The sequence below is a fragment of the Coccinella septempunctata genome, chromosome 9 (genome assembly GCF_907165205.1).
Source record: "Coccinella septempunctata chromosome 9, icCocSept1.1, whole genome shotgun sequence".
In the NCBI taxonomy this organism is placed as follows: domain Eukaryota; kingdom Metazoa; phylum Arthropoda; class Insecta; order Coleoptera; family Coccinellidae; genus Coccinella; species Coccinella septempunctata.
In genome coordinates, this window is record NC_058197.1 from 12,906,981 (window position 1) to 12,932,518 (window position 25,538).

General features: G+C 36.9%; 4 protein-coding genes across 8 annotated transcripts in view; 2 read left to right on the forward strand and 2 right to left on the reverse strand.

Moving 5' to 3' along the window:
* The first annotated feature begins 208 nt into the window (after window positions 1-208).
* LOC123320501 (gamma-secretase subunit pen-2) lies at window positions 209-997 on the forward strand. Its single transcript, XM_044907837.1, has 3 exons — window positions 209-377; window positions 433-537; window positions 587-997. Exons 1-3 carry the CDS (start codon window positions 317-319, stop codon window positions 721-723), a joined length of 303 nt encoding a protein of 100 aa, XP_044763772.1. The 5' UTR covers window positions 209-316; the 3' UTR covers window positions 724-997.
* Window positions 994-5,658, reverse strand: LOC123320499 (glucose-6-phosphate exchanger SLC37A2). Of its 4 annotated transcripts, XM_044907834.1 has the most exons (13): window positions 5,464-5,658; window positions 5,274-5,399; window positions 5,034-5,206; window positions 4,720-4,940; window positions 4,526-4,658; window positions 4,264-4,424; window positions 4,090-4,188; window positions 3,639-3,683; window positions 3,083-3,275; window positions 2,713-2,861; window positions 1,955-2,156; window positions 1,727-1,893; window positions 994-1,677 (listed from the first exon to the last, which is right to left on the reverse strand). In XM_044907834.1, exons 2-12 carry the CDS (start codon window positions 5,369-5,371, stop codon window positions 1,727-1,729), a joined length of 1,641 nt encoding a protein of 546 aa, XP_044763769.1. In that variant the 5' UTR covers window positions 5,372-5,399; window positions 5,464-5,658; the 3' UTR covers window positions 994-1,677. The 4 variants fall into 4 exon arrangements, with proteins under 4 accessions (XP_044763769.1, XP_044763768.1, XP_044763770.1 ...); XM_044907833.1 differs by having other exon boundaries at window positions 994-1,893; XM_044907835.1 differs by lacking the exon at window positions 3,639-3,683 and having other exon boundaries at window positions 994-1,893.
* A 3,698-nt stretch (window positions 5,659-9,356) lies between these two features.
* LOC123320844 (TBC1 domain family member 1) overlaps window positions 9,357-25,538 on the forward strand; it is a 43,235-nt gene continuing 27,053 nt past the window's right edge. Inside the window, exon 1 of the mRNA XM_044908297.1 lies at window positions 9,357-9,859. Within this exon, the coding sequence (XP_044764232.1) occupies window positions 9,746-9,859 (114 nt within the window). The 5' untranslated portion in view covers window positions 9,357-9,745. The remainder of the gene's footprint in view (window positions 9,860-25,538) is intronic.
* On the reverse strand, window positions 15,225-25,528 carry LOC123320845 (cilia- and flagella-associated protein 61-like). Of its 2 annotated transcripts, XM_044908300.1 has the most exons (13): window positions 25,182-25,528; window positions 24,661-25,125; window positions 24,293-24,604; window positions 24,050-24,234; window positions 22,995-23,385; window positions 22,687-22,907; window positions 22,000-22,174; window positions 21,609-21,801; window positions 21,358-21,532; window positions 19,040-19,150; window positions 18,787-18,981; window positions 15,881-15,946; window positions 15,225-15,505 (listed from the first exon to the last, which is right to left on the reverse strand). In XM_044908300.1, exons 1-13 carry the CDS (start codon window positions 25,300-25,302, stop codon window positions 15,320-15,322), a joined length of 2,796 nt encoding a protein of 931 aa, XP_044764235.1. In that variant the 5' UTR covers window positions 25,303-25,528; the 3' UTR covers window positions 15,225-15,319. The 2 variants fall into 2 exon arrangements, with proteins under 2 accessions (XP_044764235.1, XP_044764236.1); XM_044908301.1 differs by lacking the exon at window positions 15,225-15,505 and having other exon boundaries at window positions 18,762-18,981.

Sequence of the window (25,538 nt, forward strand, 5' to 3'; positions counted from 1 at the left end):
TCGATATCTACAAATATATTAGTTTTTTAGGGATTATGCACAGTGTTATCCGGGAAAACGATATCGTCCTATTTTGTATTCTTCTGCATAATGAAAATTTTAAATGGAGAATAATCATCCTACTTGTTGAGCAGTGTATACTGATATCACAGATTACCGAGTAATCTCTGTAATCTATGGAGACCTGTCTCTGATAAACGTCAAATATTCGAAATTTTAGGTTATGTTGACAAATTGTCAATAATTGAAAACAAGGTGCAAGAAGTGGAGATTTCGTGAGTTACAAAACAGTAATAATTATTAGAAGGTTTTCGACATGGATCTCGAAAAAATGTCAAATCTCGTGAAACTAAACCTCTGCCGAACCTACTTCAAAGGTGCACAATAATCATTAATTTATATTTTCCCCCCTTACTAACAAGTTGATTTAAGCTGGATTTGCCCTGTTACCCTTTGTTTGGGCGGTGAATGCTGTGTGGTTCTTCAACGACGCCTTCAGGTCAGACGATTTCGATGAGCAGAGAGATATAAAGAAATGTAACTTAAAACGTATGTGGCGAAATTCCACTAATTGCAGTTGTTTCAGATGTCATTTATTCAGCCATTGGAGCTACAGTTTGGATTGTTGTGCTTACGGCTTGGATTATTACTTTCCAAGTGAACAGAGATAATTGGGGTGAATTTGCGGATAGAATATCTTTCATCATTCCCCTTGGCCGATAGCTCCTTTCCTAGAGGTGCAGTTCTATTGAGGAAGTAAACTGAGAAATTTAATTTATTCGGAAGACTATAATCGACATTATTTCTAATTTTTTTTAAGAATATTGTAGAGAATAATGGCACATTTCTGGCACAGACCAATTTTCTAATATAAATTGTAAGCTTGTATATGTTGCCCCAATATTAATCTTCAATTAAGAAGGTTGTTGTAGTTTTACTCTTCCCAAAATATCAATATATGACTTGGAATTTTGATAAAATAAAAAACAAAAATTTCTTATCTCGTTTTATTAACAACTTTGTACAGAAAATTTGAGTATAATATAAAAATGCATAAGAATATAGAAAAAATATATTTTGTTCACATTCATTTCAAAATTGTTTGGAATTGATACATAAAAAAATTCTCAAAATATTGTTTGATAAATAAAATATGCTAATATGGTCAAGAACTATTCTTTCAAAGTTGAATAGTGAAAAATAAATGTGCAAATATTTCACCTGATTTAACAATACTAAATCACCTTGTTCATTGTCTAAATTTAACAATAAGACATGAATAAGTGAAATTATTTTATATTCGATTTATCATCACATAATGAATACATATACTACATCTTTTTCTATTTCATTTTAACGATAAAAATTTAATTTAAAACAAAAATATTTAATTTAAATCCTACTTTTGTAATGTCGAGATAAAATTAATTTCTTAAATTTTCATTAAAGTTATGATAATTGATCAAATAATCCTCCAGAACTACTCTTTGGTTTCGTGAATGGAAAATATCATGTCATTTGTTAATTTAATAAAAAAAAAATACGGAAACAAATTTGATCAATTTCAGTCACAACATACGAACCCAAGTTCTTCAACGAAGTAAAAATAAATAATAAAAATTTAAATCTCATCAAATCAATTGATGAATCTAAAAAAATTATTTAATTTAAAATCACCTAAATTTTTTCGTCCCCCACGTTATATTGGTCTTGTCACAGTCCTCTCCTAGTCTGAAAATCTTCTTCGTACCAATCTAGATTTCGAAATCTCGTTTTTGGTCAGCCTTATCAGGAGTAGAAGTGCAATGAAGTCGGAAACGATCAGCATGTAGAACACGTTCTGCCACCCATAACCGGAAACAAATCCTGCGAGTAGAGGGCCTACAGCCGCACCTGGAACAAAAAGAATCAAGTAGAATCGGGCTAATTTCAATCATACAGTCAAATAACTAACCTATAGATCCTGTGCCATCGATGATGGCAGTCACTGTAGCCAAAGCCTTAGAGTTCCCTTCCAAACTAGAATGCGTCCCCAGTTCGGTGGAAACGACTGTCGTAATCAAAGCGTATGGTCCGTTGACTAGAGCTCCAACGATCAGGAGTAAAGCTATGTTCGGACCCAGGCCAGCCGAGCTAAAGTTCTGATATAAAAGCATCTGGAACAGAAAAACAAGATGGTTATTTCGAAGCAATGGCAATGAATATACAATTATTCATGAGATTTTCAAATGCACCGCGGAAACTATTCAAGATCATTCTTCAAATATGAGGTTTTAAAATTTAAATCGCTTCGTTTCTACTTCAAGATTTGGTAACAGCGCCTACTGAAAAATAAAAAGTACAATGACTTGTTTATAAAATATCAGCTGTTGATATACAGACATCACAAGGCGCGTACTCACTGGCGAGCCTCAACAGCAACCGGCCATAAAAATCCCATAAAATTTTACGACCTTCCTCGTTCGTCGCAGACTTCATAGACAGCCATCTTTGTCTATCTCATCTAGATAGTGTATTTGTTGTTCTTTATTATCAACGCATATTTCAGTCGATGTTGCCAACTTGTGCAATAGAAACGAAACGAAACAGTACTTAAAACAATTTTTTTTGGGAACCGGTTGAAATGGTTATTTCAAAATATGACGTTTCAAAGATTTTTCATAAAAAATATATCATTTTCGTCACCAGGAGTATTCCCTATTGTGTACTTACGAAAGGAGGAGCAAGTGCCAGCATTCCAGAGCACACTGTTGCAGACATACTGGTCTGATCGCTCAATGCTCCTGCAGCTACGCCCCCTATGATTCCACCCACATCGAATAATGTCGAAAGATCAGCACTTGCGGACGCACCCATTGTTGCTGTGAATAATTGGAAGTTAAAGGATCAAACAAAACGCAAAGTCTCAAAAATGTGAAATATTTTTGACAAAAATTGCCCTTTTAAAACATTTAAGATGGCGGAGTTATCATCCCTTCAAGTTTAATGCGATTTCATTAAAATCGCTGAATTCAGTCATAACCTGACCTAGGCCCTAAGGTTAAACCCTCATTGATGAACAAAAAGAAATAAAAACACTTACTTGATGAGTTTACGTATAAAGGCAGCCAATATAAGAACGTATAACTGACAAGTTTCGCAAAGAACAAGCAGAGAGAAAACTCAATCACTCCGGGAATCTTGAAAGCGCCAAAAAATCCTATTGCAACTTCTTTCTCTTCCTCTGTGGCAGTGGGAATAAGCAGACTTCTCTCCGTTAACCTACGCTGAACTTCCTGAAATTAATCCATATGTAAGAAAGGAATATTTTAAAAGTTCTACTGATAAACTCAATTAAGCACCAGAGAAAAATGGCAGAACATGAAACATTCACCAACAGGAAATTTCCGAAGAACAAAGATTAATAAAAAGGAAAAAAGCATCAAATTTGTTCGGTTAATAATTTTTTTTATTATTACTGCTCAACATTTCCAATGTTGAATCTTTTGAGTCAAATGAAAAAATCAATTATTAAAAGGACCTCCATTTTCTATTGAATTTGTTTTAAGCCAATAATATACAAATAACACAAATGAACAAACACCTTAAACATGCACCAATATAGCAATTAGCATGAATAAATTGAAACATGCACTTACTACATCAAATTGCGTCAAATAATGAGCATTTCTGCTCAGAACGGCCTAAAAGAATGCATAATGTTAAAATCAATGCTAAAAGGTAGGAACAGATGGCTTCAACGATTATTAATGAGTTTTTAAATTTCCATGCATTAGATATTTTTGATGATTTTCACAAATTCGCATGATATTTAGGAATGGAATTAATATTATTTATTTTTCACCACAACTTATATTCAATCAATTATATAGTGATATCCATTGATTACAGTAAATTAAAATGAATAAAAAATGAATTCAAGATTTTTGGTATCATTCGATATCACACATGTTAATAAAATTTTGATTTCTCTAATAACTATCTTTTCTTTTATTTCTTTTTTCGAATTATTTTTTGTCGATATCAAGTATCTCTTCAAACTTTGATGTGATCGAGTCAGATCTCATTAGAGGATAGACTGAAACGTACCTGTTCCCCTATTAATATTTCGGTGTCATCAGTTTCAGAGTTAAAACCAGATGAACCGTCGCCATTGGCAACCTGACTGACCAATCTCTTTGGAGGTCTCTACCAAGGAAAAGAGAATAATATATTTACAAAAGATTTTTTATCTGAACATCGGAGATCGTTTCCGTCACTCACCTGACTTTCAACGTCGTCTTCTTCTTTAACAATACCGACATCTGAGGGACTGGCAACTAAGAAAAGGAAAAGGATGAAACCGACAACACCCATTATGGCCCCCGGTACGATGAACGAATATGCCCAGTTCTTTTCGACATAGGCAGCCGCTATAACCGTTCCTGAAATGAATAGTTCATCAGTGATGCTTCGCTCGGAAATCGATTTATAATCGTCACAAATCTCATTCAAGTGACTTAGTAGATTCATATTGCATAATTACCTAATATATTTCCGAAACTAGTATGGGAGTTCCATATTCCAAATATGACTCCTTTTTTAGATTTTCCATACCAATTACCCATGACCGTTACAACACCTGGCCAGCCTGATGTTTGGACAATACCTGCGAATATCTGTAAAAAGAATAGTTGGTTGAATTGATCGAAAAAGGTCAGGGTATGGATAAAACCTCACCTGAAAGATCAAATAGTAACTCAAAACGTGAACATTCAGTATTTTTCCCATCCCAAACATATAACAGAAAATTCCTGAGAGCAGCATTCCCAAACTGAGAAAATACCTCAAATTCACTCTTTCCGCAATGAAGCCTGACATGAACATTGAAATGGCGTATGAAAAGAGGAAAGCCGAATCCAGCTCTCCCAGCTTCTGTGAAGCATTCGCATCGGTGCCATCTGAAATGATGAAAATTGGAAAGTTTACCAATGTTCCTTCAACAATCGGCTTCTTCTAATTAGTGAGTGATCGTGCAAAAACAGATTACTCACTGAATGGAGCCCAGTCACACCAAGTAGAGTTTTCGTAGATGGGAACACCAGGTGGAGGTATTAATTCACTGCAATTTCGGTGAAGTACAGCTTTAACAACAGACATAGGCTTTCTGCACATATGAAAACATATGTATGCTATAAAGGTGAGACAATAAGCTAACGCTCTATACCTGCAATATGAGAAGTAATACATATGAATTAAAACACATTATTCGGTGAGTTCAAAAGTACACTTACGATCTTTCCCGGTTACTTATAGGGAAGCACCTGTTGGATAAGTATTGTAAAAACTTAACTCCCAAAGGGACATCTCTTCTGCGTACACGTCCACTCATGGTGATTGATGATTCAGAATTTGGTTCACTACAATCACAAAGAACAATTGAAAATTGAACAGCAACATAACAAGATCACAATAAAAACTTACCTTGCGTATTTAGTCGTCTGGAAATGCGGCTCGAACTCTACTGCTTAAATTATATCCATTTCATAACGAAAATCGTCAAATAAAAAATAAAATCTAACAGGCTGCGAGCAGCAGATACTCCTCCACCGAAGGCTGCCACCGATGTGACGTAAGTGAAAAGTGTACTGCAAAATGTAATGTTTATATCTTGATTGTCAAAAAAATCCTAACCTCCATTTGATTCGACTGTCATTAGCACAGATTACTAATATCACAGATGATGATGCTGTTACTCTTTGTTAATGCTAATTAGTCATTAGTTAAGATAACAAAAAGAGAAGATTGAAAAGAAAAGATCTTGATCTTTTTGGAGAAAGAATTCGAAATGATGAGGATTTTTCGTACTCCCTTACGAACTTTGTTTACCCTCTTGTTTACCAGACCTCACTGATAGTGATAATGTTTGAAAAAAGATTATTATCCACTTGAGAAACTGAAGAATAACAGAATAATTTGCACTAACGACAGAACTAATATTAACCTGCCCATTTCTCAATTAACTCCCCCTTGCATTGAATTACGAATTTTGGGAATTCTTTGAAATTATTCTGGGAAATGAAAATAGGGCTACCTATGTGTGATAAGTCCTTATAATTTTATATGCTATAACTTCATATACAGTCTGGAGGGTTGTTTCCTAGTCGAAAAAATATTAATAATGAAAAAAGGAACAACTAAAAAGTAAATCAGTTCAAGTCATTAGAACATGGAAAAAAAATACAGCTCAATCAGAGATTTGAAATTTTTGTCGAAAAAATTACATCACTACAAAATTTGCAGACCTACTCCGCGATAAATCAACAAAATGATTGCTAAATGTTATTTTCCTTCAAATGGAGATTCTTCTAAATGGTCCTCTACCAGAGATATATCTCTATATCTCCTCTACTGATGAAAATGGTCTTTTGTCTTTTTCAGCTCTATTTCCATATGTTTTGACGAAAAAAGGCTTTAATTTGTTTGTCTGTATTTGATTATTTGTTACTTTTCCTCTGAAGTCTCAATTATTCCAGAATAATAATTATCTCAGTAAAATATTTTGAATTAACCCCTCATACCCCTCATAAATTCGCCATTGCGTTGAAGTAAGTGGATAACAAAAATTTATGTGAATAAATTGTGATTCATAAAATCACATACAGACAGAATTTGTGTCAAATATTTATGGAACGAATCAATAACCAATTGTTATCATTTTATATTTTCATTAGGTATTGGTAAACAGAAAACAAACAACGATTAAGTATACAAGAACTCTCAAATTTCTGTTGGATGATCTGCTAACAATTTAGCACCGAAGAACCATTGAGAATTATCGTGATAAACGATGAATGCGATCTTTCAACAAGATCTTATAAAGTAGGTAACAATAATAGTAGAGTGAAGATTATAGTGAAGAAACTGTCAGGACAAGAACTTATTTTTGAAAAGTGTTATAATCACCTAGTTCAAATTCCTGTGATTGTGGCATAATATCAATGTAATCTCACAATTATTGAACAATAATTTCCATATGTTTTAAATGAACTCTCCCTTGAGCGATAATTCATGTGAATAATAATAAAATAAATATAAATAAAAGAGTGTACGTATTTCCAAAATACATATGATAATAATAATTGTTACTGAATAACTGAATTGATGCGACATATTTCGAGGGATGGTTCATCCAAGAAAGTTAAGGATGAGGGATTTTTAAACAATTTTTAATTGTCTGTTATAGCGTTTTTTAGTTCGCTGGAAACAAAAATTGTTTTTATGGAACGCTGGATTGAAGAATGGATTGAATGAAAAAAATCCAATATGCTCTGAATAGAAAGGCCTTTCAAATGATGTATCACTTAACCCTTCTCCCCTATTCAAAATATACGGGTTAGAGTTACAGAGCCGCTGTTTCGTTTTCAATGGCCCACTCTGTATATTATATGTAACCAGGTGCGTTACCAGGATATTATCATAGGAATTCTCTCCTTTTCAACGACTGGAGTGTCAGGGATGCCAAGGGGACAAATTGTATCCCAGGGACATTCTGGAAGAAAATTGCATCTGAGTTGTAGATTAAATATCCCCCGAAGATTTAAGACGTAAAATTGGAATGTCCCTAAGATATATAGAGGGACTGTTAGTTTTGTAAGGATACTTGGGAGCAAGTTTTTCAGTTTTCGTTATGCCTAAAGATATACTATTTTGTGTAACCAAGTACAGATGTCAAAGGGACAAAATTTTATCCAAGGGACATTTTGAATGGAAAATAATCCCCAAGACATTTTAAGAACGGAATTCGTATGGTATGTAGAAGTGGTAAATTATATCCCAGGGACATCCAAGACGGAAACCTAGAATATCCCTAAGATATCCAGAGGAACAATTACTATTGTTGTAAGATGGTCTTTCAGTTTTCATTGTGCCTGACCAAGTAAGTACGTCTACAGGATATTCTCAGAGGAATTTCTTTCTCGTGAATGACGGGATGTGTATACAATTTCGAAGAGGCATATTTATATCCCAGGGACATTCTAAATGGAAAATCATCCCCAAGACATTTTAAGAAACGAATTCGTTTGGGATGTCGATGTGATAAATTATATCCCAGGGACATCCCAGACGGAACCTTAGGATATCCCTAGGATACCAGAGGAACAATTAGGTACTATTGTTGTGAGATGGTCTTTCAGTTTTCATTGTGCCTGACCAAGTAAGTACGTCTACAGGATATTCTCAGAGGAATTTCCTTCTCGTCAATGACGGGATGTGTATAGGATTTCGAAGAGGCATATTTATATCCCAGGGACATACTGGACGGAAAATTAGAATGTCCCCAGGACATTTTCAGATGTGTTCAAGGATTCTCTTCATATCCATTGGATATCCTAGGGACGAATTTATACGCCAGGGACGAATTATATCCCAGGGACATTTCCAGATGTGTTCGCAAGGATTCTCTTCATATCCATTGGATATCCTAGGGACGAATTTATATGCCAGGGCGGAATTATATCCCAGGGACATTTCCAGATGTGTTCGCAAGGATTCTGTTCATATCCATTGGATATCCTAGGGACGAATTTATATGCCAGGGACGAATTATATCCCAGGGACATTTCCAGATGTGTTCGCAAGGATTCTCTTCATATCCATTGGATATCCTAGGGACGAATTTATATGCCAGGGACGAATTATATTCCAGGGACATTTCCAGATGTGTTCGCAAGGATTCTCTTCATATCCATTGGATATCCTAGGGACGAATTTATATGCCAGGGACAAATTATATCCCAGGGACATTTCCAGATGTGTTCGCAAGGATTCTCTTCATATCCATTGGATATCCTAGGGACGAATTTGAATCTCAGGGACGATTTTAGATCCCAGGGACGAATTTATATACCAGGGACATTCTGGATGAAAACTGGAAAAACTCCAGGACATTTTCAGAGTCATCCTCTTTTTGTCAACCATGAAATGTGTATGGAATGTCGAAGGGGTATTTTATATCCCAGGGACATCCAGATGGAAAATTGGAATGCTATCGAGTGGAACTATCAGTTTTGTCAAGATACTTGTGAGCTAGTCGGCAAGTCTTTCCGTTTCCGTTGTGCCTAAAGAATCCTTCGATTTTTTGGATCGAAGCTCCAGTTTGCCGGAATAATTCGGTTCACATATCACGTGCAGTCGCCGTTAAAGGGCTGTCAGGCCTGGAACACAGTCACGATGTTGAGATAGTCATCGATATGGGGCATTCATCCGTGTGAATGGAAAGGTCGACTTCAGACACGAAAACAACCACCGATTGAATCAATAATCCGGGAGTTCTTCGCGATCCGTCCGGAGACGCACGCGCAGCGCCGCTCGCTTTTCATTCTCGGTTTTTCCACATGTACTCGATCGGGAAAAAATCTTTCCGTGAACGATTAATGGAAGTCAATCTAGCGAGATGATAAGGATTCGCGATTTCATGCACCTACGGTGGAATAGAAGCGTCGAAGCGAGGTGGAATAGCGAAATTGGTAAACCGGAATAGGATATCTTGAATATATTATTCGCGCTGACAGTTGAACGTAGGATTCCTGCGGATTTGTTTGTCCGTTTTTCACGGCACACTCGGTCGCGGTTCGCCTCGCGTTATCGTCTTTTGTTTTCTTGCGGTCGTAGCGTTCGCGGTCAGCGATGAGGAGAGCATGGTCCGTTTTTTTCTGAACGACGACGTTCTGTGCTGGTGAATCGAAATCGGAGTTTCGTGAAAATGAAGCTGATTCCGGTCGTTTATTTCGGTTTTACCGGGATGGACTGTCGGTTCTCGTCGCCCATGCTGCCTTGGATTGTGTCGGAGATAAGAAAGAGGGATTTCTGCGAGAAGGTATGAGAAACGATGAAAACGACAAGAGAAATGAGATAATTTCCATTTAAACTCCTCCACTCTTATGGTTTTAAACTTTCAAATCAAAAAAAGTAAATTTAAAGAAAATTTTAACTGAAATTTTCATTCGAAAAAGACCCAATTGAAAAGAAAAAAATTATAGGAGATTGATTTCCCGTGATATTTGATAAGGTTCAGGTAATGGTGTCAGTTTCACTCAATCTTTTGTTTAGCTTTTTCCTTTTAAATTACTTCTTGAATGGTCACGAGAAAATTGTTGTACATTTCGATTTATTATCTGTCTATTGATCAACGAAGAGTCATAAAATATCGTTTATACTTACGCTGAATTATTGTTTCGTTAATATCGATTCATTTTAATTCCATTCATCAACGAAAAAGACTTAAAAAAGAGGCTAGAAGAAATAGGATAAAAGATTATTCGTATTTTCCTGTGGTCATCTTCTTACTCCAGAGAGACCAGTTCTATGACATCTTTATATTGCATTTTCATCCAATTTGCAACTGTATGCAAAATACCAGTTCAATCGAAAGATACTGGTTGAATTGTTGTCAAATTAACCTATACAGAAGTGATTTTCTATTTGCTATATGATATCATTTCTCTCAAAAGCATTTATGTTATTTTCACAGAGTAATGCCAGATATCTACAGGGAGATTGTTCATATTTTACTCAATGGCTATCTCAGTTAATATTGGTCTCAAAAAAAAACGTTAAAATATGCAAATATGCGGAGTATTTTTCATTTTCATTTCACTTTCATTCAGAATTCAGTAACAGGAAATGAAACAAAGCATCGTAAATCTAAAGCTTTTTTGTAACATGGTATTTTTGAAATGAAACACCCTATACTTCATTGTCCTTATCGATAGAGCTCTTTCTTCTGATATCAAATATACAGGGTGAGTGCTTGACTCGTACAAGTATTTTAACAGTAGATTCTTGAAGTCAAAAGAAATAATTTCTTTCCATACCATTTTTTCTGATTCGGTTCTGATAAAAAGATTGTGTTCGAGAAGGATTCACCAAATAACTGAAAAAACGTAACTCCGAAATTCATTTAATTCGATAAAACTATTTGTGAGATATAACTAAAAATAACATTTTTGACACCCTGTGTCTTTTAAGCCAAGCCGATTCGGAAAAATGGTAAAGCAAAAAAGTGTCTTGACCTCAAGAATCTACTGTTTAAATATTTGTACGAGTCAAAGACTAGTCCTGTGTATTTTATTGGGGTTATCTATGTCAGTTTTCGGAAAATATTAATTTTTCGTCCAAATCAGGCATCTGTAGAACGAAAAACGACAGTTCTCATCGATTTTAAATCAATTTAATTTGTTTTGTTTGTTATTAACATTAATTTTTATTCCTACATTTATGATGAATTGATGGTAATGTACCCAGGTTGTTCTTTGATATTATTTTTTATGATAATATGATATATAACAACCTTTTAGGATGTTTCGTAACTGGAAAATGATTATGACATTCTAGAGGCACTTTTTTATGATAGAAATGGGTAATTCCATGAAAATTTTATTGAATTTTCCGATCCAGTCATTTTCTTTGGGAATTCCTTTTAGCTTAGGCAAAGTTTTTGCAAAATTTAGTAAAATTCCGACTTCAAAGTCAGAAAAATATTTTCAAAATTTTATGAAATTCAACCAAACATACTATGGTTTCTGAAATGAATTGGTGGAAGATAAGTGGTCCCTTTCAATTGTTGAGCAATGCATTCAACTTAACTTGCTATGATCTATTTTCCACAAGTCTGATATCCTCGAAAAGGTAGACTTAAGATATTTACAAAATGCACGGTGAATAAACAAAATAATCATAGTTACTTAGTAGATCCACTTCATTAGATAATGAACCATATCGTTTTAGAAAGTCATTTAATTATTGCGTTTGCATTTCAGAATAATAAATAGTCGGTCGATTTTTTCCTGAATGAATGGAATTTAGCACGGAGTGTTTAGATGAAAAAATTGTCCAGTTTCATTGTCGACGATCCATAATGAATCATCAAGCGAACATCACAAACAATAAAACCATTAGGTTGAATTACAAATCGTTATCCAATATCGGCATCCACAAATACCATCAATTTCATCACTCTCAAATTAACATTCAGTCGGTATACCATTTCGAGTAGATAATTGTAAAGAATATAAATTTGAGTACAGGTTGAATTGGTATTTTGCGACTAGTTTTCCACGGTCCATTGAATGGAATCGTTTCTACGAAGAAGGGAAACCAAACACTCGAACAAATTGAATGCAAATGTTCAGATGTGGTTTGCCATGGTTAAAAGATTAATAAATCATGAACGAAATAATGATGGCACGAATATTATAAATGCCATGATGACTTCGTGTTGTTTTGCCATCTTTTCGTTGAACACGTATATCGGTAGAAAAATATTTGAAGGCTGACTATTCAATGGAATAGACAATTGGAACAGAATTTGGATTTGGCTCGTCTTGCCTTTTTTGACGAAAAAAGAGTTATTATTGAACAAAACAAAATACAAAACATTGTAGTGCTCCATGATGTATGATAACTACAACAAAGTCACCTCTTTTTGATCTGAAACAATACTATTACTATATTATTAAAAAATTGCGAAATAAAGAGTGTATTTTTTCTCAAAAACGAGACGTCATTCGAAAATAAACCAATCGCCATGTTTTTCTCTCGAACTGAATGGGAAAATGAGGAAGGACAATCACAGTGGCGTACCATATGGAAACTTTCACACCCTGTTCCGTAATAAAACATTTTTGGGATATGATTTTTTCAATAGATGATTTGATATCGTCTCAAATGTGATCTAGACCCTTTCCACTGCGATTTATCCACGATGGAATCAGCAGGAAATGATTTAAATGCGTGACGACTTGTCGAAGGACATTTGAAAGAGTTCTTCGACACATAAAACGCTAGAAATACTCCTGTATGTTCTCCGCAGAGGTCAAAGTAGAACGTCAATAACTAATGTTCATGGGAAATATTATTATCATTGAAAAGAATAGCTTATTATTTTTCACGGAACACAATTATACCAACATAGGACTATCCTGAACCGGTTCTGCAATAAGTACCTACTGAAAATATTCAAAGTAGCACTGTCAATAAATATCCCGTATTTCACTTGAGAGAAATGAATTGTTTCCGGTCGTCATATCATTTGTATCAATTTCAATTTTATTTCCTAAAAATTTGTACGGATTTTCTGTACCACCATCTGAAACACAAGGATCAAAAAGAAAGAATTTGAAAAATATACTTATAATGCAAAACATTTTTCATAAACAACAATATTCATTTTTTTCCTTGTGTTTCAGGTATTCGCACATACAACTTTAAAGTATTTGCTTGTCCACTAAAATATCCTTATTTAATATTAATAGCGAGTCTAGTTTAAAATGGGAGTTTGTTCGCAATTTTAATTATAATCGCTTTTTAGTAAAAATCACGAAATTTTGTTGGTTTCTACATGAAAATTATAATATCATTTATCATCGAAATCCCTTTAGATTGCACCAAAAAAACTCTGGAAATTAATCGGGAAATTCATTTCAAGAATTCAAAACTGCTGTCTTTATGCGAATATGAAGATGTACAATGTTTAAAAGGATTAAGTAACCATTGATAAGTTGAATAAATGAATAATTAGCACTTATAATTCTCAGGCATGGGTTAGTTATTGTGCATCAATTTTTTGCACATGAGCATTTTTAACCCAAACAATATTCAGCAGCCGAACAAACCAAAGCTAGTGCTGCTGCTCGAAGAGTAAATGCATCAGGACCCCATGAAGCACCAGCTAGTTCATACAGGATATTATTCCTAGTTTTCAGTCCATCTTCAGACGCAAATTTTCCAAATGTGCTTTGAAATTGAAAAAATGTTGTTTTTTGTTTAAACGAATGTACCTAACTCTACAAGATCATAGTTCTTGGAAACTGTCATACCAGTTCACCGTTTCAACTTCTCAGCGTGTTAATTTGCATAAATAATCATATTATCCAGATAGTCCACATTTTTTTTTTTATTGCAAGCAGAATCCTGTTATATTGAAAAGTGTCGACGATACCAAGGTTGGATGGACCAGTCTGAAATTCAACTGATTTTATCCATTATCGGAATTCAATCGTGAACCAGAACAGGAATAGACACATCAGGTACCTATTTCATTTCTGTTTTAAGTTTTGAGATAAGGTAATCAGTATTCATGGTTCTAAATTCATGACTAATTTAATAACAATTTCAATCTTCTGCGAAGTGTTTGACAATTGGGCTAGACTGTTTCCGATAACTAGGTATTCATTACTTTGTTTGCTTCGACGAATTATGTACAAAGGTTGTTATTGATTTGTGGTGCTAGTCATTGTCACAACAGAAGATGCGTCAAAAAATATAAGAATCATCGTTTAGACGTTTGATCGACACCCTTCATTAGCTAAATTGATGGTTGGTTGCAATTACCATTTTTAAAATGCTTTTTAAATTGTTGTGACAATTGAAATACTTACTAATCTTAATTAATGATAATAATGCAGAAAAAAGATTCAAATCGAAAATAAAATCTGAATAACGAAAGAAATGACAATCCATTTTCATTCTGAGAGTCATAGTTCGTGATATGTGCTAAATACTTTGGGAGCTGTAGCTAAGCTAAAATTGATATGAAATACCCACCCTTTTTTGACTAAGACACCCCGTATATCCCCAGTGTGAACACACAATGATGTTTCTTTCCACAGATTGAAAAAAATCGGAATAGATTCTCAATATAATGTAGTTAGAATTGAAATTTTGGACTTTATTGCACTATTTATACACCGACTATCGAAATTATGTCCATGAATATGTTTTGAACCATAAAAGATGCAGTAACTTTGCATGTTGATCGACTGACAACTATTTACTTTCAACAATTAAATTCGGTGCCTTTTTGCTCGGCAAAAATAACGTCAAAACTTTGTCCCAAAGAAAATGGAGACCATTAAATTCTGAATTAACAATGGATGTTAATTGAAGAGCTAATTGTACTGACATCTATGCCATTGACCTTTGACACACCAAAGGTGCTCATGAGACTTCTTTCATAAGTATATATCTCATTCGATGTGTTGTCAACAGATTAGAATTGCCGCATCTGAACCTGCAATTTATTCTATAGCTGGCAATTAAAAATGATATACAACCACAAATGATTATTTCCCTTACAAATATTTTAATGGTTGAAGACGGTTTTTTATTTCTGATGTATCTTTAATATACAACGAATACTTTTCAATCAATTATTCAATTTACTTTTGAATTTGAAAAATCGAAAATCCGAAGCTGAATTTTTATTAGCACACATTAGTTTAAGCGTAAACTCGTACAAGTAAAAGCACATATAATGTAGTTCTCATATCTGCTAAGATCACTCTGTAAACATCGGACTTTTCTCGTAATCGTGCAGGATATTCCTGATCAGATTGGGATGGGCGTACATGGGTAGTTCTATTGTGTTCGCACCCACATATTCCACAATTTGATCTTCTATTCTATCGCGAAGAGTCGATTCATTGAACAATCGTAAAAGTTCCTCCTTCTGTTGTCTAGTTAGCTGAAAAATGGATTATAACGATGGACAAGATAAAATCATTGTTGAATGAATAAATCGAAATGTACAGGGTGTAAATGAAGTATTGCTGAAGTTGTTGTGACTATCTCTACCCATTTTAAGGAAAAATGCATAACAGTCCCTTGATCTACCGTACCCGAGATTTTATAGCATGTTGCCTCTTCTTTTAGATTGATGGGTTACAAAACTAGCTGGAAAATAGCTAGTTTTCACTTATTTCGGCAGAAACACAAAAAACACCCTTAGACATCATTCTTCACGTATTGCAACTCTCATTCATCAATATTCAATTGAAATTTTTACGAAAAATATTAATTCGAAGGTTAAATACACCAGAATTCGTCAATGTGTACTTACATGTTTCCAATTGTTTTGTAAGAGATTTCCATAGGCGGTTTCGGCCAGAGATTTCCCATTTTCCATCTGGAAATAATGTCGAGATTCTAATAATGTAGTGCTCATAAGAAATGAAGAAAGTTTCACACATATGGGATCGTATACAACTTTGTCGTACTTCTGGTTCGTTTTTTAATACAATGGAAGATATACAGAGTGGGCCATTGAAAACGAAACAGACGAGATTACAGACGAAATAAATTTTTTCGATAGAAATGCTCGGACAGGTCGATTTCTGTTTCGAGGGGGACAACTTAAGATGTAGGTTACGGACGCATAGCGCTTCAACCCTTGCTACTGCAACCCTCACCCCCAATTTTTGAATAGGAAAGATGGGGTGAGTGATACCTCATTTGAAAGGTATTTTTATACTGATTTCAGCACAGTTTTTGTTTTTTCATTTTATGCATTAGTTCTCGAAATATTCTCAACTGAGTATTTGAAAATGAAGTGGTGTTTTCATGGCACTTGTAGTGTTTTTTTTGTGAAAAATCGACATTTTGAGCTTCAAAACAACCACGACTGTGGCTTCCTTCCTCCAATCCACTGACATAGAAATCTTCAATCAAGATGTCGAACAAACAAAGCGTATTGTGAAGGAGCTCAATCTTGCTGAAACTTAATCTAAATTATCTTCGATATAACTTGCAGTATTTCCAATAACATGCGGTAACACTTGATCGACAGAAATCTCCAAAAAGTGCAAATACGTACATATCTCTAATCAGATTACCAGGTAAGAAAATCAAATCATTAATGATGCCACAGAAATATTCCAGTCCCAATTCGTGAAACGATTTCCGACTTAATTATGAAGTGTTTTCTCAGTTGGCTTCAATAATGTTTTCATTTTGTTGATTAACTGAGAAAACACTTCATAATTAAGTCGGAAATCGTTTCACGAATTGGGACTGGAATATTTCTGTGGCATCATTAATGATTTGATTTTCTTACCTGGTAATCTGATTAGAGATATGTACGTATTTGGACTTTTTGGAGATTTCTATCGATCAAGTGTTACCGCATGTTATTGGAAATACTGCAAATTATATCGAAGATAATTTAGATTGAGTTTCAGCAAGATTGAGCTCCTTCGCAATACGCTATGTTTGTTCGACATCTTGATTAAAGATTTCTATGTCAGTGGATTGGAGGAAGGAAGCCAAAGTCATGGTTGTTTTGAAGCTCAAAATGTCGATTCTTCACAAAAAAACACTAGTGCCATGAAAACACCACTTCATTTTCAAATACTTCGTTAAGAATATTTCGAGAACTAATGCATAAAATGAAAAAACAATTACTGTGCTGAAATCAGTATAAAAATACCTTTCAAATGAGGTATCACTCACCTCATCTTCCCTATTCAAAAATTGGGGGTGAGGGTTGTAGTAGCAAGGGTTGAAGCGCTATGCGTCCGTAACCTACATATTAAGTTGTCCCCCTCGAAACAGAAATCGACCTGTCCGAGCATTTCTATCGAAAAAATTTATTTCGTCTGTAATCTCGTCATCTCGTCTGTTTCGTTTTCAATGGCCCACTCTGTATTGAAGGAGTAAGGTCAATCAGTGTTAGTTAGTATAATTTTAAGTATAGTAGTTTCTCAGGCTGAGAAATATGAATGATTCAAAATCGTGTAGTCAGAAAACAGATATCAAAATATACAGGGTGAGTCTTTGACTCGTACAAATATTTTAACAGTAGTTTCTTGAGGTCAAAAGGAACACTTTTTTCTTACACCATTTTTTCCGCTTGTGCCCTGATAAAAAGATATAGACATTTTGTTGTGCCACCCATGGAAAAACAAAATTACCTTTAGAATAACTAGCTAAATCTGTGACTCTACACATCTGTGGATCTTTTAAACATAGTTGTATTCAGTCATAGTACCCAATTTTTCAAATTTCACAGATACTTTTCAATTTTTGAACATCAAATTACTCAAAAACGGCGCATTATACGAGAAAATATGTTGAGTACTTTTATTTTACAAAACGTTCAAATATTCATTAGATAGCGTCCAATTAATTTCGAGAGTTGGGATCTTTGATTTTTTAGTATTTCTATGGTACGTAATGGTCATAATTAGAAAACTGGAAGACGTGGGTGATATCTGAATTCTTATTGATGAATAATGAAATTGATTCGTTTCCCGGTGTATAGGTTCTGGAATCACAAAGTAAGCCCTTAAGTTAACCAACCTTCTATTCTGCAGCCAGAAAAACCCTCTCTTTCTGAGCATGTTCCTCAGAATGCTTGTAAAAGAACCTCGAAGGGGACACCAGATAGCCAGGCCAAGGCTGGACCACTTGTGAAAAGGTTATGAAATTGAACAACTGTTAAGCCTGGATCCAGACTTGAAATAAAAGACACTGTACGATAGCAATACAGCAGTGGGAGTTTTGCATCAATATAACCCTTTGAGGAAACGCACAAAGTCTCTCACAAGCAAAAAGATGTTGGCCAGCCTTCTCTAAGAGCTCTTGTGAAAGTGGTCTGTTCCATCAGAGCCAAAAGTAGAAGACAACGATGTTTACTCTCTGTAATTCATATATCATTCTGTTTTCCTTGCTGTTATAGCTTTGTCTTTCACCAATAATGCTGAAGAGTTCTTACCACATTACATTCTCAATGTTCCACTTTTCCTACCGGCAGTTTCTCAGAAAGACAAGTCACCTTTTCCCCACTTACCATTCAATCTCCATTGAACTCGCTGATTCTTCTCGCTCTAGACAGCTCAAACAGAATTTTTTACGACAATAATCAGTCGTTTGCATAATGTATAAGTTCCACCTAACCTGGATGGATATCTTGTAACCAAAAAACCATCGTTTACCCATCTTACCATAAGTGATTCAGTATGCATTCACCTCTGTCTCCAAGATGATCTCGTAGATCTTCTCCCTGACCTCCTTGAACCGATCGTAGTAAATGGCGCACGTCCAAGGCTCCTTGAAGAACTCCAACAGATCCGGAACCATCATCAGCTCGAACCTCAGCTGCAGATTGTTCAGCATCCTCACGTGTTTGCCCCAAATTTGCAGCAGACTGTTGACGTAAATCTCCTGAAAGTTACAGCGTTGAAGAACACCTGTCGTTCGAAGTGAACGCCGCCATACATACGTCTTTCGTGAGACAAGTGATCGTCTCGACCGTTTTGAATTCGTTTATGTGGATCCTGAAGTAACCTTGCCTGTTGAGGTTGTCCAGGTCACCGGTCACGTAGAGTTGACCCTGCAGATCGAGAAACATGGTTTAACGGTGATGATTTGCTAAGGTTGTTGGGAAATTGTCGCCTGAAAAGTTGAAAGATTCGAAAGAAACTCATTGTTTGAGCATCCGCCAGTAGTTGGAGTAGAAACGTGATAACATGGCTGAAAGCATGTAGCAAAGCACCAGTGTAGAAGAAATATGTGGAAGCGATCATAATATCTTAAGTATAAGGGATTCTTTATGGATGAAATTTTTGGGAAAAGTATTGGGAGTTCTGCCAGTGAAAATCCTTTTTAGAGTGAAAGGTTTGAAGTAAACGCGTTTGAGGGACTTTTGCGGGAATGTGAAATGAGGAAATCAATGGCATAATGCCTGCCTTTTACTGTAGCTGAGGCGACCATGGTGTTGTTTTGAAGCCCTCGACAAGGAGGGCTCGGATAGCATATTAGAATTAAAGATTCAAAAATTGCTCCGGATATGAATTTCTCAAGGCCTGAATTCGAGACTTGATGCCTATATCATTCGAATTGCAAGCTTTTTTATTGAAATCAACTGCGGATTCTCAATAGTTAAGGCTACTCAGGGCACTAATGCCCTGAAGCTTGAATCTTCAGCTAATTTGCTGTATAACTTCTTTCCTTCCCGGATGGTTTGGTCTAAATTATGCTGGATTGTGTGCTATCGCCCAGGGAGATCTTCTGAGGTTTCCAAAAGAAATTCTGTCCCAAAGCTTCTTGGGTTCTCTTCAAGATTCACTCTGATGAGCTATTTGTTACACTATCCCTTTCTGATTGCAAATTTGAATTGAATTGAGACTGTTGTGTGTTTGATTTTAAGATGCCGACAATATAAGATGAGCATCCAAGAGGAAAGAATAAATGCGATTCCAATTATTTTGAGAAGAGTTCTGTGAGGGGTTGAATTTCACTGTGACTTTGAGGTATATTGTGATCCCTCTCAGAGCTGTTCTCACAACTGCACCATCTACAATTCGCTCTCCAGCTCTGGAGTTCCAATGAACTTCAGTATCTGAGAGGGCTTCCTCCCCCCTCCTATAATTTTTATTATTCCTTGCGTAGGCTTGCAATGGTGAGGAATTCTGTAACCAGGTGAACAGGAATTTCCTCCTCTTCCCCACAGAAACTAGACTCGCCCATTTTCATCAACCTTCCAAGACGACTGTGAGGAAGCCAGTGAGGAAATTTACTGAGATTCAAATACTTCTTGGATCTTGCAGTTTCAAAATCCCGAAGGAACTTTTTGGAATGGTCCATTCCTGGAAGATTTCTTCCTTTCCAAGAACTCTTTCTTATAGGTGTATTTTCCCATACCACAGAAACGCTCTGAGCCAGTAAGTGGTGTGTGTGCTCTCTTTCTGGAGAGGGTGGTGGCTTCTTCGATTCCTTTAATTCCAGAGTGACCTGGAAACCAGACTAAAGTGTCTGTTGTTCTTGCCTATTTCATTGAGTTTCTCTCGTCACTCCCATATCAGCTTTGAGTCGATGACATGGAGTTCAGTGCTTCAATAGCAGCTTGACTATCAGAATGGATGGATGATAATATCATCTAATGGTATTACCTACCTTTAAAAGTTTGGGTAGTGTAATCCCTTTTCCATTCTTTCCTTCTAGATAGCATCGTGTTCAACAACACTGGTAGGTTCGCTGATGAGATGAACTTGTTTAGAAAGGACCAAGCTCTCTGATTTGCAATTCTCTCATACCTGTACCTTTCCTACATATTCTGAGGATGAGATTAGGTATAGAGGAATGAGATCTCTGATGACCTCAAGGTCTTGTAAGACATTGGATTTAGGGAACTCAATAAATGGTTTATCAAGTTATATGATGTGGACTATACCGGTGCTTTTTTGTAGGTTTCAACGTTATCAATACATCACTCTGCTGATAAGAATGAGTTTTTTCAACCAAATAGCAGAAAATGATGTTAAATGGATTTTTGCTGGCATCTGTAGATGCAAATGTGATCTTTATTGATCGATTCGAGTAATTTTCTTTTAATTCAAGAGTGGTTTGGGCTTGAAGATCAGCTTTTCTAAAATGTTCAGAGCTATGTCGTGCCACCTTTGTTCTGTAACCCTTTTGAGAATATACCAAGAGGAGAAAGAGTAGGAAAAGAAGACCTTATCCTTGGGGACTGAAACTTTGAGAAATTAAAGAGGATTCAGAACAGAAAAGTAAACGCGTATTTTTTTTAGTTGAACTTACGAAATCAGCTCTGGTAACTTCTAGCTCAGCCGGTATCTGCTTGCCAGGTTTGGTTATATGACAGTAATTCAACCTACCAACTACTGTGCACACCTTCACTATTGGTTTGGTAAACGTCGGCAAAGACTCCTTTTCTTTCTTAGTTTTTATCGGAAATCTGTCTGGCTTCTCTTGTCTGAAGTAAAATATCAATTCAACGAACGACTAGACCAAAAATATAATATACGATTCACGATATGGGCTTGAATTACCTTCTTGGCTTGTATTCTTCCGGTATCAACATGTTCCTGATGTGCAATCCGATCTTTTCCCCAACTTCTTCAGAATTATAATAAAGGTGAGATAGGTGATCCGCGTGGTACTTTCTAGAGTATTTCGTCACCGGTCCAGCGGCGTAGATGTTGGGGTCATTCGTACGGAAATTGGCGTCGATGACCAATCTTCCTTCGAAATGAAAAGTAATGAATTCAAGCATAACGTGAAGAACAAGCTTTCTTTCGAGCCCCATCAAGAGAGATTGTCATTCGGGAGTTTTATGGTTTGAATAGCACGTTTAAGGAAATGGTTTTTGGGTATATAATGAGGAGAGAAAATGTGAAACCAAATATACTATTGCCAAAATTTGGAATAGTACAGACTTACCATCGAAAACGAGACCTGAGTCGACTATCGCGTGAAAAGTCTTCCTGCTGATATATTTCTGGGTGAAGAGGAAAATACATTTGCATGGTAAGGTCAGCATTCTTTGAGAACACTCAAATTTCACCAATTTCACATAGTTCGTTTCCACGTTGAGGTCCCAGTCGTTGAAAAATCCCTAAAATTTCAGAGAACATGGATATCTACCCAAAAAAGCCATATACAGGGAAATATTTTAACATAACATTGTTATCCAGGCACATCTTCAAGTATATTTCATACCTTTGAATTTCCTCTCAAAGCCATCAAGAAGGATCGGATATATAAATATAAACAAGAATAAACGTTCAATATGAATATAAATAAACAAAAAATACACTGCTTCAGAAATCAAGCCTCGTAAAACAGAGTTTATAAATTTATTCCATAACCTACGAGCTTCTAGGCTTACTTTGGATTGGATTGAAGAATTCAAAGTAAAATAGGAACAATTTAGCGCAGGTCCAGTCGTCTTGATCCTGTGAAGCGATGTAGCCAACTAGAGAAGCTCTTATTCGATTGCGCATGAGTCAGAGTTAAAGGCGACGGGTTCAGAACTGGTCCAGTAGCCCTAACACTACAGAAGACTGTACCAAACTATAGTTCTTAGGGTTTTACTTGGCCTCTCGCAGAAAACTGAAGGCAACTCACCTGATAAAGCGTTATACCTTCTTTCTGCAAAATCCGCACGATGGCAATCTCGATGTCAGGATCGTCATAAATCAGGTTGTCGTAGGATATCAGATTCTCAACATCGAAAGTCCTGCTTATGGGATTCACGAAGACGAGCATATCTCTCGGTACGCCATACTCGATGAGGGCTGCTAGGGCGCAATGACTTCTCAAATCATGGCCATACACAATCACCTTACCTAGGACAGAAATTCCATGGCCAATCTGAGTTTTCACTGAGCCATCTGGTCGATCAACCATTATCTATCGAAAGGTAGTTTTCTCACCGTCAGGATTGATGTCCTTCACCATAATCTCGGCTAGCTTCTTCAAGGCGTAGGTGGCATCCGTGTCAGTGTTGACGATAAAGACATTCGCCGGAATATCGCTGTAGCCTCCTTTGGTCAAGGTGGGTGCCTGGTACTGTTCACCGACCAGTAACACAAGAATGTCATACGGCAAAAACGTCCCATCGTTCATGATCACCTGCTTATCCTGCCTCCTTATCTCCGTTATGACGCTCGGTGTGAAATTGAGGTGGGCCCTCAAAGATGTCAGATGCATGTAGCGGTGGTTGAAGTGGCCCCTGTGTATGAAAAAAGTATCTCTCGCCCTGTTCGGTTCTTTCTGGTGGGCCAGACCGTGGGGAGATACCACAACGACGCTGGTGAAGGTGACCTGAAATGGTGGACTGAAATAAACCCAATTCAACTTGAGGACTTACAGATTGAGGAATGTTTTGAGTGTTGAAGGAGATCTCGACGATTATTGTGGTCTCCAATAGGCTCTGTGTGCTATGAATCACACTCCAGACCCGTCATTCTGAGGAATTCTAATGCACAGGAGGGTGAATGCTCTGTTAGCTGCTTTAGGGAGGTGCTTGAGTACACCAAACTGATAAAATCTGACTCATTGTTTTATTTTCCTCTAGACGAAGTCTGCATAAGATTTTGTGAACGATACCAATTTTATCTACGTATGCCTTGAGTCTATAGTGGTTCATAAACAGCAATGAGGTGTCTTAAGTGGGTCTTAGAGAATTCTAGGCAAAGTTTGGTACATTTGGTGGAAGGTCCAAGATGTTTCTTTGCCTCTTAAGCCACAGTGTCCAGGTACTCAAATGAATTGCGCTTGTCTGTTTGTATTGACATCCCAGTCCACTTTCTTTCAAAGAGGTGTCTGTCAGAAAACTGAAACTGGATGTCACAGGGGACAAATCCATAATGGACAGAAGACAGAAGATGCAGAACGTACTTGGAAAGGGGAAGAAGAAGGAGAAAGGATAATATGAAATCTTCAACGAAGAGTACTGATTGATACTGAGGAATTCTGGAGAACTTACCAAAAGATCTGGGGACGAGGTGCAGATCAATGTTTCCAGGAACGAAGACGCTGTATCGCCAGAACCCACAACCACAATCCTAGCGTTTATCTCTATCCTCGATATGCTGGACAGCCTTGTCATGGAAAGGAAGAGGGAGAATGGCGTATCAAGTTTCGTGATGTGTTCAGCTGGCATCAGGTCTCCTGTTGAATAAACCACACACTCAAATAACCTCTCTGATAACGTCAGGACCTTCACAACCTTTCAGATACTTGGGCGAATAATCCTGTACCATTCTAGGCGTGATAGGTATGAACTGCTGTATCACGTTGCAAATAGGCCTCCGTCTATCCTTCGACATATCTTCCGGGGTAATAACATAGAAAATCACAGAGTAATCGGCCAACGTGTGGATTTGGGTCAGAAAAAACGTGGAGAAATTCTGGAATACGGGGTAGATGATTAGATTCTCGATAACGGCGTAGCTACCCTTTTCTTGTTGTTTTTCGTTCACCCATTTGTACATGGTGTAGTGGGACATGATGTAATCCAGCTCTACACTTTCGCTGAGAACTGAAAATTGAAGTGACGATGACAATATTCAATTAGAACATATATTCTGGACTCACCAGCAAGGCCGACAATCTGTTTGTACGCTATCATCAAGAAGCAGAGGTTGCTGCTGTTCTCATACTTGGGGTCGGTGCTCAGCGAGAACTTAACCTGGTCCATGATGTTACCCAGGTTCTGCATCTGATGCAGGAACTCCGCAATGAAGGGCCTGTCGTCGTTGATGGCCATCCTGACCACGAGGTCCGGCTGAACCGCGTTCCTGTGGAGCAAGAACAGCTCGTGCGGGAACTTTCCATCGCCCCTGGGCGGAACCCTGACGAACCTCTCCAGGAATCCGACCGGGGGGTGAGTGGTCGGTATGCAGATGCAGCAGTAGTTCCTTTCGGGGAAGCTCTCGAAGGACGCCTCGATCAGCAGTTCCAAGGCTTCCTCGTGGCCTTCTTTCGCCGCTACCACCTCCAGGACGAAGGCGTTCTTGGACCCGTAGAATTTGGGGATGGGGTCTGCAGCAGGGAGCTCGACTGAGGAGATCATGACATGGTGAAAAAATATATTTAGACTGTGGTTTTAACCTTACTTGGTCGAAATATCTGCGTTCCCAACTGGGCGCTCGTTGGGGTGGTTCTCCTACTATCCTTTATCGATTCCATGAACAAATGACTATCGTAGTCGTCGAAATTCAAGGCCGTCGATACCATCGAACAGACCTCTTCCTCAGTCTCCTCGGGCACCGGGGGTACAGCTGCAAAATCGAAGCTAGCATCGGCGTTAAAATCGCTCTCTTCCACAGCAATGAAGGATAACAGATTATAGGCCGAATCACTCAGCTGCCAGTTCTCGTCTATGGCCTTTTCTTCCTCGTCCACGGTGGTTATGGAAGGCAGTTGAGTGGTTGGTCGCAATCTTGGAAGAGCAGCGAGCCTCTGATCGCTGA